At 45.6% G+C, this 12,379-nt stretch overlaps 1 protein-coding gene across 4 annotated transcripts in view; it reads right to left on the bottom strand.

The window, feature by feature from the left end:
- The window catches only part of LOC115162369 (formin), a 106,078-nt gene that overhangs the window by 68,159 nt on the left and 25,540 nt on the right, over positions 1–12,379 (bottom strand). For all 4 annotated transcript variants that reach the window (XR_003869527.1, XM_029713602.1, XM_029713603.1 and 1 more), the window contains 3 exons: positions 11,934–11,995; positions 9,663–10,339; positions 3,332–3,473 (listed from right to left, as the gene is read on the bottom strand). Coding sequence is in view for 3 of the 4 variants with exons in the window: in XM_029713602.1 (XP_029569462.1) it covers positions 3,332–3,473; positions 9,663–10,339; positions 11,934–11,995 (881 nt within the window). In the remaining variant the exon portion in view is untranslated. The remainder of the gene's footprint in view (positions 1–3,331; positions 3,474–9,662; positions 10,340–11,933; positions 11,996–12,379) is intronic.

Here is a 12,379-nt window from a genome sequence, read left to right as displayed (position 1 = left end):
CAAACAGGAAGTACCAGTGATGCACTCAATTCAGATTACAAGCAATATCAGCTCTGGGGTAAAAGCCTAGAGCTACCGCTAACAAGGAACCGGACATGGATGGATAGAAGGAAGTCCTCTATGACCTCCAACGAGACATTAAACATGCAAAAGAACAATATAGGAGGAAGGTGGAATCCTATTACACTGGCTCTGACACTCGTCGTACGTGGCAGGGCTAGCAGACGATAATGGATTACAAAGGGAAACCCAGCCATGAGTGGCCCAGCAATGCAGAACTACCAATCGAGCTAAATGCCTTTTATGCTTGCTTCAAGGAATATAACACTGTGCCTTGCGTGAAAGCTCCTGTTTTTCTGGATGACTGTGTGATCTCGCTCTCCATGGCTGAAATATAGCAACATATTTAAACAGGCTAACAATCACAGAAGGAATACCAGGGCACGTTCTCAAAGCATGCGTAGACCAGCTGGCAAGTGTCTTCACAGACATTTTCAATCTCTCCTTGTCCCAGTCTGTAATCCCAACATGTTTCAAGCTGACCACCATTGTCCCTGTTCCCAAGAGCACCAAGGTAAGATACCTAAATTACTAACACCCTGTAGCACTCACATCTGTAATTATGAAGTGCTTTGAAAGGCTGGTCATGACACACATCAACACCATCATCCGAGACCCACTCCATTTCACATACCGCCCCAACAGATCCACAGATGACGCAATCTCAATTGCACTTCACACTGCCCTCTCCCACCTGGACAAGAACGGAAATAACTATGTGAGAATGCTGTTCATAGACTACAGCTCAGCGTTCAACACCATAGTCCCCTCCAACCTCATCACTAAGCTAGGGACCCTGGGACTGAACCCTTCCCTCTGCAACTGGATGGTGGACTTCCTGACGGGCTGCCCCCAGGTGGTGAGGGTAGGCAACAACACCTCCGTCACGCTGACCCTCAACATGGGGGCCCCTCAGGGGTGTGTGTTTAGTCCCCTCCTGTACTCACTGTTCATGACTGAGTGGCCACGCTCATTTTTTGTAATCTTCCACTGATATTTGTTTAGGTTTTTTATTGCAGAGTAAAAGCTAAAGGAAGACTTGTCAGAACCTGGCTAAGGGATACATGGGGTAAAGTGGGAGGGTACATGGAGTTGTCATACACAAAGACAGCCTACTTATCTTTATTTTATTATATATTTTTTACCCCTTTTTCTCCCCAATTTCATGGTATCCAATTGGTCTTGTCTCTTGTCTCATCACTGCATGAGTCTTGTCTCATCACTGCAACTCCCGTACAGACTCGGGAGTGGTGAAGGTTGAGAGCCATGCGTCCTCTGAAACATGACCCTGCCAAGCCTCACTGGTTCTCGACACACTGCTCGCTTAACCCGGAAGTCTGCCGCACCAATGTGTTGGAGGAAACACCGTACAACTGGCAACCGTGTCAGCATGCATGCGCCCGACCCGCCACAAGAGTTGCTAGAGCGTGATGGGACAAGGACATCCCAGCCAGCCAAACCCTCCCCTAACCCAGGCAACGCTGGGCCAATTGTGCGCCGCCTCATGGGTCTCCCGGTCGCGGCCGGCTGCGACACAGCCCGGGATCAAACCCGGATCTGTAGTGATGCCTTAGACCACTGCGCCACTAGGTAGACCACAGCCCACTTTTCTATGCTCAAGGGGAGAGAGATACAAATAGCTAGACTGTTTTACTATTAAACTCAATACTAGTATTGTTTTCAATTTCGTAAGTAGTTTATGTTTCTTAACCAGGCAAATCTAAATAGTAGGCTGGTGACTGGTGGTTACAAGGAAGCAAGAGAGTCGCTTGCGCGATGCGTAGCTTATGATTGGAGGCGGAGCCAGAGTGGAGCCTGCCTGCCCACAATCACTGTGTGTGCCAGGTGTGGCACATCCTTCCCACTGCTAGAGAACAGAACCCTCGCTGCTCTGCGCACCCAGTGCTGCTAATATTCTGCTTATCATAGTAGCCTATCCAGTCCAAGTGCAAATACAAGTCATGAGAAGGTGAGCCCCATGAGTCACCACTGGTAAAGTCCAGGTCGAGTCACAAGTCATGAAAGTCCTGGACTCGAGTACTACAACACTGGTACACTATTGTTTACTTTTCTTTACTGTACTCTATTGTATTGTACTGTACTGTACTGTGCTGTACTGTGCTCCACTGTACTGTGCTCTACTGTGCTGTACTGTGCTCTACTATACAGTACTGTATTGTACTGACCTCTTCTCTGCTTTTATTTAGTGTACTGTGTACTGTACTGTAATATTCTGTACTCTGCTGTGTTCTACTGTACTGTATTGTGCTTTACTGTGCTGTCCAAATGTGTGAAACATAGATGTCTATGATTGGTTTAGATTTGGTCCGTACCAAAAATCGACATCCAGTCTGGACAGGACCAATTTCTTTTCATGATTTCTCTCAACCAATAACTATTACCAGGTTTCGTAAGAAAATTACTATCAAACTTTGTCAAAAGGACAATCAACAGAAGATTCCAAATCAAGGAGTAGGACAGTTTAGTCTACAGCTGATTGTGAAGTGCAAGCAGCAGCTAAAGGTGGATCCTACCCAGCTGTGATTCTATACACAGGGCCAGGGAGAGGAGAGGAAAACTGAACTGATAGCCTAGTTTGACGTCGCACAAGAGCTGCCTACACCAATCACCATGAATTGGACAGTCGGGAGGAAGACAAGAAAAGAGAGGGGAGCGATTTGCTCCTGGAAAACTTTGTGTTGTTTCTAGATTAGACTCCATGTAATGCTAGGATCCTTGTTTATGTGGCTCTACTTGGGCTAACTAAGCAGAGCTCCTAATGGAATGTTCCAGAGGTAAGTGGTCTAGGGTTGGAGAATAAGGTATAATCTGCTGACACCATTGTATTCATTCAGCAGATGCTCTTACTGGAGTAACATAGTAATAACGTCCTCAAAAAAAATGTATTATGTCAATATTTTCTTCCTGACTACCTAATCTCAATAACTCCTAATACTGACGACGAAACTATAGTAAAGGAAATCTTAATTCAAATGTACCACTAGGCCCCTAGAAATGAGCATTTTCTTTGGACAAGACAGGTCTGAGAAATACGACGTGCCATGTCAAATGGAGTGTGTCATCGTTTCTGGTGACAGCTTTAAAGCTACAGTGTATGGGTTCCTGCATGGAAAGTCTAGTAGCCCTCATCACCTTCCAAACCCAAGACACTTGAGATTCTCCTCCTGAGAGAGGAAAAACAGCAGGAGCCAAGACTATATAATAACAGTAGCACGGGGGAGAGAAGAGAATAGATGAGATTTCAACCAACCTTCTTCGTCTTGGCCTTCTTCTCATAGGTGTCTGAAAGGGGCTTCTTCTTTGGCTGCAGAGTGGCCTTGGAGAACAGGTCCTCAAACTCCTTGGTGTCTACGATATCTGGCTCCTCCAGAGAACCCCACAGTGTATTATTACTGGAAACAAGAGACAGACTTTTAGTCTGGGGCTGGGGGAGAGATACACTTCCATACGCTGAGGAGCACCACAGTTCAACGTAAAACCCTTTTCAATAACAATGTTACTGTGATGACAGGAGACTGTTACGGGGTGACTTGGCACCGGAAAAGAAGACTGATGTTTTACGTGTCCTCAACCGATTGTGTTTTTTTGTTCGTTTATTTGCGTTGTTTGTAACAATTTTTTTTACTTATTTTGTACATAATGTTGCCGCTACCATCTCTTATGACTGAAAATAACTTCTGGACATCAGGACTGCGATTACTCACCACGGACTGGCAGAATCCTTTTTTTCCTTTAACGAGTCTGACGAGCCCGATGCGAATTATATACTGCTTTCTCAGGAACAGACCCAGATCCCCGTGATTTGCATGATAAGGAGGTGGAGAAAAGGGGCCAGAGGGGGGGCTGCCTGAGAATGAATTCTGAGAATTCGTAGGTGATCGAATAAACCCCCACTTCCTTCCATTCTGCTAGCAAACGTGCAATCTTTGGAGAATAAAATCGATGACCTACGTGGAAGATTAAACCACCAACGGGAAATTCAAAACTGTAATATCTTATGCTTCACGGAGTCATGGCTGAACAACGACACTACCAACATAAAGTTGGCTGGTTATACGCTGTAGCGGCAGGATAGAACAGCGTTGTCTGGTAAGACAAGGGGTGGCGGACTATAACAGCTGATGCACGATATCTAAGGATGTCTCAAGCTATTACTCGCCTGAGGTAGAGTATCTCATCCTAAAATGTAGACCACACTATCTACTTAAAGAGTTTTCATCTATATTTTCCATAGCTACATACCACCACAGACTGAGGCTGGCACTAAGACAGCATTGAATGAGCTGTATTCCGGCATAAGCAAACAAGAAAATGCTCACCCAGAGGCGGCGCTCCTAGTAGCCAGGGACATTAATGCAGGGAAACTTAAATCCGTTTTCCTAAATTTCTATCAGCATGTTAAATGTGCAACCAGAGGGAAAAAAACTCTGGACGACCTTTACTCCACACACAGAGGCGCATACAAAGCTCTCCCTCCATTTGGCAAATCTGACCATAATTCTATACTCCTGATTCCTGCTTACAAGCAAAAAATTAAAGCAGGAAGCACCAGTGACTAGTGACTAGTGACTAGAACAATAAAAAAGTGGTCAGATGAAGCAGATGCTAAGCTACAGGACTGTTTTGCAAGCACAGACTGGAATATGTTCCGGGATTCCTCTGATGGTATTGAGGAGTACATCAGTCATTGGCTTCATCAATAAGTGCATCGATGACGTCGTCCTCACAGTGACCGTACGTACATACCCCAACCAGAAGCCATGGATTACAGGCAACATCCACACTGAGCTAAAGGCTAGAGCTGCCGCTTTCAAGGAGCGGGACTCTAACCTGGAAGCTAATAAGAAATCCCGCTATGCCCTCCAACGAACCATCAAACAGGAAAAGCGTCAATACAGGACTAAGATCGAATCGTACTACACCGGGTCTGATTCTCGTCGGATGTGGCATTACTTGCAAACCATTACAGACTACAAAGGGAGGCACAGCTGAGAGCTGCCCAGTGACACAAGCCTACCAGATGAGCTAAACTACTTCTATGCTCGCTTCGAGGCAAATAACATTGAAATATGCATGAGAGCACCAGCTGTTCCAGAAGAGTGTGTGATCACGCTCTTCGCAGCCGATGTGAGTAAGACCTTTAAACAGGTCAACATTCACAAGGCTGCAGGGCCAGATGGATTACCAGGACGTGAACTGCGAGCATGCACTGACCAACTGGCAAGTGTCTTCACTGACATTTTCAACCTCTCCCTGTTCGAGTCTGTAATACCAATATGTTTTAAGCAGACCACCATAGTGCCTGTGCCCAAGAACACTAAGGTAACCTGCCTAAATGACTACCGACCCATAGCACTCACGTCTGTAGCCATGAAGAGCTTTGAAAGGCTGGTCATGGCTCACATCAACACCATTATCCCAGAAACCCTAGACCCACTCCAATTTGCCTACCGCCCCAACAGATCCACAGATGATGCAATCTCTATTGCACTCCACACTGCCCTTTCCCACCTGGACCAAAGGAACACCTATGTGAGAATGCTATTCACTGACTACAGCTCAACACCATAGTGCCCTCAAAGCTCATCACTAAGTTAAGGACCATAGGACTAAAAACCTCCCTCTTCAACTGGATCCTGGACTTCCTGACGGGCCGCCCCCAGGTGGTAAGGGTAGGTAACAACACATCCGCCACGCTGATCCTCAACACAGGGGCCCCTCAGGGGTGCGTACTCCGTCCCCTCCTGTACTCCCTGTTTGCTCATGACTGCATGGCCAGGCACGACTCCAACACCATCATTAAGTTTGCCGATGACACAACAGTGGTAGGCCTGACCACCAACAACGACGAGACAGCCTATAAGGAGGAGGTCAGAGACCTGGCCGTGCGGTGCCAGGACAACAAACTCTCCCTCAACGTGATCAAGACAAAGGAGATGATTGTGGTCAACAGGAAAAATAAGACCGAGCACACCCCCATTCTCATCAACGGGGCTGCAGTGGAGCAGTTTGAGAGCTTCAAGTTCCTTGGTGTCCACATCACCAACAAAATAACATGGTCCAATCACACCATGACAGTTGTGAAGAGGGCACAACAAAACCTATTCCCCCTCAGGAGACTGAAAAGATTGGGTCCTCAGATCCTCAAAAGGTTCTACAGCTGCACCATCGAGAGCATCCTGACTGGTTGCATCACTTCCTGGTATGGCAACTGCTCTGTCTCCGACCGCAAGGCACTACAGAGGGAAGTGCGAATGGCCCAGTACATCCCTGGGGCCCAGCTTCCTGCCATTCAGGACCTCTATACCAGGCGGAGTCAGAGGAAGGCCCAAAAAATTGCCAAAGACTCCAGCCACTCTAGTTAGAGACTGTTCTCTCTGCTACCGCAGGGCAAGTGGAGTGGAGCGCCACATCTAGGTCCAAGAGGCTTCTACCCCCAAGCCATAAGACTCCTGAACATCTAATCAAATGGCTACCCAGACTATTTGCAATGCCCCCTATTTTACACCGCTGCTTCTCTCTGTTGTTATCATCTATGCATAGTCACTTTAATAACTCTACCTACATGTACATATTACCTCAACTAACCGGTGCCCATGCACATTGACTCTGTACCGGTACCCCCCTGTATATAGTCTCGCTATTTTTATTTTACTGCTGCTCTTTAATTACTTGATACTTTCTTATTCTTATCCGTATTTTTTTAAACTGCGTTGTTGGTTAGAGGCTCGTAAGTAAGCATTTCACTGTAAGGTCTACACCTGTTGCATGTGACTAATACAATTTGATTTGATTTTACTTCTTGGGAAAAGTGGAATAGCTAGTGGACTTCTCAGTACAAATTGTCCTGTGCCAGAGATAAACAATTTGTGAAGCTGTTTATTTGATGTTTACTTGGGCTGTGCAGTGTTTACTTCCATATTTTGATTCAGGGCAGACGTTTGCTGGAGTGAGAATTTGCAGAATGCAAAGAAAACCAACTTCAATTTCCGCTTTTTAATAAAAAGTTACATTTATGACTGAGGCTTCTGAAAGTCGTATGATTCAAGTGTCACTGGGTTTGAGATGTGAGATTTCAGCACTAAAGGAGGATTTCAAATAAACTACAAGGAAGATGAGAAGTATTCTGTTTCCTCTGTTGCTGGGTAACGCTGAAAGCAAACAGAGGAGTCTGAGGATGTCTCTCTTGTACAGAAGCCTCCCAGAGTTCAGCCTTGCTCTGCCACCTTTACTTTCCATTCCTCTTTTAAATCATAGAAGATAACTATCCCCTGGGTTAGACAGTGTGGCAGCCTCAGGCTCTGTTTGATAAGTGATCCAGCCCTCTCTGATAATGCAGGGAGAGGAAGATGAAGTCCGCCATAACTCAGCCTGTATATAGGCCAGGTCAGGCAGCCTCACAGGCAGCAGGTTCACTGAGACAGGTTCATCAGGACCCACCTATGTGAGGTAGGCTTACTGTATGTATAACACAGGTCATGTTAACTTTTCAATTAGAATTTATCTACTGATAGTAATATGTAATGTAATGCATGATTTAGTAACTTTCTATAAGGGATCCCTTTGTAAAATGTAATAGGCCTACTGCTTCTGTAGATGTAGTGTATCCATACTGTATGGACTGTAGATATTAAAAAATCTATATTTTATTTAACCTTTATTTAACTAGGCAAGTCAGTTAAGAAAAAATATTATTTACAATGATTGTCTACCCCGGCCAAACCCGGACGACGCTGGGCCAGTTGTGCGCCGCCCTATGGGACTTCCAAACACGGCCGGATGAGATACAGCCTGGATATGCCTTTTCTGTGTTTGTGTTCATGAGTTTCTCTCTACTGTCAAGTCATGATGTCAGGGTTTGGTCGGCCGGGGCTGAATTGATCAGAAAGGAGAAATTTTACCACGGTGGAGACGAAGGGAACTCAACAAACAAACAAACAAAAAATGGGTCCTCAGATTCTCAAGAGGTTCTACAGCTGCACCATTGAGAGCATCCTGACGGGTTGCATCACTGGTATGGCAACTGGTATGGCAACTGCTCGGCCTCTGACTGCAAGGCACTACAGAGGGTAGTGCGTATGGCCCAGTACATCACTGGGGCCAAGCTTCCTGCCATCCAGGACCTCTATACCAGGCGGTTTCAATTGTCAAAGACTCCAGCCACCCTAGTCATAGACTATTCTCACTGCTACCGCACGGCAAGCGGTACCGGAGTGCCAAGTCTACGTCCAAGAGGCTTCTAAACAGCTTCTACCCCCAAGCCATAAGACTCCTGAACATCTAATCAAATGGCTACCCAGACTATTTGCATGCCCCCCCCCCTTTTACGCTGCTGCTACTTTCTGTTATTATCTACAGTATGCATAGTCACTTTAATAACTCTACCTACATGTACATATTACCTCGACTAACCGGTGCCCCCGCACATTGACTCTGTACCGGAACCCCCTGTATATAGCCCCGCTATTGTTATTTACTGCTGCTCTTTAATTATTTGTTACTTTTATTTCTTTTTGGGGGGGGGGGGGTATTTTTCTTAAAACTGCATTGTTGGTTAAGGGCTTGTAAGTAAGTATTTCACTGTAAGGTCTACACCTGTTGTATTCGGCGCATGTGACAAATATGATTGATTTGAAAATGTTGTCCAGCTGGTCATAGCTGAAATACCACAGCAATCAAACACATAGACAGAGACTCACTTAGAGTCCAGTGTGTCCAATTGGGTCCAATTTGCTATTGGCTACCCACAGCGGTGGTGAAAGTATCTGTCTGGGACAGCCAAGAGGCTGTAACCAAGAACATAATGATACTCCCAAAAATCTTCCCTTTAATTTCATACTGCCTTCACAGGGACCAACTCAAATAACTCCACGTAATGGGCTCTGACTGACTCCAGCAAACTGCAGTGAATCAATGTTGAAAAATGTTGGGAAAATACATCTACGTAAACTCCACAAAGCCTTGCACAGTAGACAGCATTTATAATTGACTGGACCATGCCTGTATTGACATGTAATCCCTGTAAAGCACAGCTAACTATGTCTTCCCTATTACAGCTTCCTCATGAAGCCTGCTCTGTATATACAGCGAAATTGTGTGTATTTTGACATTTGTTCATTGACCTGGCCTTTTTCGAAAGTGTACTGTATTTACCCTCATAATGTCTATCCAGAAACGTGTTACAGTTAATAGTCCTGTTTAATGTTGTTCAACTGTAAACTTTATAGCAGGCATGTAACCGCTGTGGCCCACTCAACCCTCCACCATTAGCCAGGACCAGAGAGTGTGAACCACAAGTCAACTTCCTCTACCAATCCAGCCATAGAAATACAAGGCCATAAAGCTGGGAGCCTGGCATCCAGCAGTACAAACCACAGCCACTGGATATGTGCTGAAACATCTCACTTGGGCTCCTGTCCTCATCCAGGGTACTAGTGTAGGGGCGGTCAACCCAGCCTGATGTTTCCCTGTGTTAGAGTGTCTGTGTACCTGATGGTGTACCTGATGGAAGTGCCACAGTGAGGAGAGGGAGACAGAAGTGATAATACATCTTGTGAATGGGCTGTAGAAGAAGTAGGTACTTATTGTCCTGGATCTGTATCCTGGTCCAGTATAGAGGCTTCATGGGAGTGGAAGGTTCCAACGCAGGCTTCCTTGGGGCCTTCTCTGCTGCCTGGCCGAACCCAAACCCAAATCCTCCCCCAGGAGGAGGGGGTGGGCCGCACCCAGGAGGAGGGGGAGGAGGAGGAGGGCCAGCTCCAGGTAACCCAAGGGGAGGGGGAGGTGGGGGACCAAAACCTGGGAGGGGGGGTGGAGGCGGTGGCCCCATGTTTCCAGGTAACGGGGGAGGAGGAGGTGGAAGCAGTCCTACTTGGCCAGGGAGGGGAGGAGGGGGAGGAGGAGGAGGAAGAGGAGGAGGAGGTGGGCCAGGCAGTCCTCCATGCAGACTCAGGTTGATGGAGTCCAGGTTGAGTTTCTTAGGCACGTTCTGGCTGGGGCTGAGACCGGACCGGCTGGCCTCACCCTCGGGGGTCCTGAGGAAGGTCTCCCTGTCTGTCTGGATGCAGACGTTACGGAAAGTTTTAGGGGGCAGGTTGTCCTCAGTGGACACACAGGTCTCGCGGAGCTTGCCCCTCTCAAGACCCTGGCTAAAGGCCTGGTGACGGTCTGTATGCATCTTGCTGATGACTCCCTCCAGCCGGGACACTGACACAGCATGCTCCCCACGCACCTGGAAGATTTGGAGCTCAAAGTCCGTCTGTGTGGAGCAGGAGCACAGAGATCAGTCAGAAACATCCCACTCAACCATATGAAACAGAATCACATAATGTTGGGCTCCACAAAGACCCCTGGGTGACTCAATGAGAGCATGTGAGGGAAAATGGCCGTCATTACCTTCATTTAATTAAATTAAGTGATTTCTAACATCATGCCCACTCATTTTCATTCCAATCTTTCATCCCCAACAGAAAAGTACAATAACTGACAACATAATGAAGAGCTAATAAGCTGAATGTTTATTGGAAGTTTCAAACATCAACATAATCCAGCCAAACTTGAGGAAAAGTGAAAAGGAAACCATTTTGCAATGTATCCGACACATGTTTCTTGTTAGCATGGGGGTCAGCAAGGAAAATGAATTAGGCACGTTCCTATCCTTTCTCATGGTTTAACTACATGTTCATGAGTGTCAATATGATGGCCTGATGCAAGGGATTAGAGATAAATGGCAGGGTAACACGCAGAGGAAGACCTCTACATGCAGAGGAAGTCATCTATAACTGCTGAATCAGCACTGCTTTAATAATAGTCATTTTCAGACACACTTTCCTGAGACAATTTGCTCAAGTAAGGTTGTTGTTCAGAGAAATTGTTCCATAAATATGGTTAACAGTCTGCTCTATGATCCTCTTACTCATCTCAGGCTGTTCTTGGAACACAGGGGAAACATAACAAATAAATGTGACTACTCCTCTTAGACCTGTGAGAAACTATTTCAAATACTGCTTTCAATTTCATCACCTTGGCACTGGTGGCTCAGTTGAACAAACAATGCATTATGGTGCTTCAGCAACAGAGTGGAATCTGCTGAGTTTAGAGGGTGAACTCTAAACTAGATCTTACATAAATAATGGAGACATTTCCAGTTGGAAAGAGACAGGTCAGTAAATTAGATCTCTGGGTGCGTCCATGTTGTAAATTGTGATCTTATGTCATAGGAGGAACTGGCAGGAGCTTCACATCTGGAACACATCATGACATCACAGCTTCCTCTCTCAATGATGACCTCATATCAAATGTGACTGGGATGTCACATTTAAGACAGGATGAGTCCTACTGTATTTGAGGACTATCATTCAAACACATTTATATCATTGTTGTGCTGTCAATATAAAACCTTGTGCCTGACAACAGTGTCATGCCACAAAAGTGTGAGCCAATTCATGAGATGCTTTGGTCAAAATGACCATTTGAAGGAGTCAAAGGAGACACCAGACCCACTTAAGGCCAATAATATATTTAGATAGAAATGCAAGGCTGTCCATTTTCTATGGTGGTGAAGAGAGGTATGTAACCACACGTTGGGCCATTGAGACATTCTCAGACATCAAGCCTGGAAAGTCCAGTCACTAAAGACAATAGTTGGCTTTGCTTCTGTGATTGATTGGCGACATCTAGTGTCACTGAAGAAAACTGCAGTGTCCTGGGTTCATTAAGTATTAGTTACTTTGTTATTACATGCAGACTGTAGGACATGGTGAGGCGACTGCATTTGGTTGAAACAAACCCCAGCACTGAAATCAGTAAGAATGATATGTAGTGAACTGTTTGAAACAAAGAGGTTAACTTACATGTAATTTCTCCAATTCCTCTTTGCATTCTCTCTTCAGCTGCAAGAGGGCAGCCTGGTGCTCTGGAAGGGAAAAAAGACATCCACTTACTATAGCTAGAACACATGACAATGTCATTAACATGTATACATAAATACAATTACACAGCATAAGACCATCACAAATGTCACATTAGTTTGAAGGATTATTTCTGTCACGGGGGTCGTAAAATGGAGACCAAGACGCAGCGTGGATAGTGCTCATTCTTAATCTTTTAATGAATACACTTAACCAACAAAACAAGAAAATGACCAACAACAGTTCCGTCAGGTACTAAGACTAAACGGAAAACAAACAACCACAAAACCCAAAGAAAAACAGGCTGCCTAAGTATGGCTTCCAATCAGAGACAACGAAAGACACCTGCCTCTGATTGGAAACCATACTCGGCCACACATGGAAAATGA

The sequence above is a fragment of the Salmo trutta genome, chromosome 25, assembly GCF_901001165.1.
Source record: "Salmo trutta chromosome 25, fSalTru1.1, whole genome shotgun sequence".
In the NCBI taxonomy this organism is placed as follows: domain Eukaryota; kingdom Metazoa; phylum Chordata; class Actinopteri; order Salmoniformes; family Salmonidae; genus Salmo; species Salmo trutta.
This window is presented reverse-complemented; position numbering and strand designations above follow the sequence as displayed.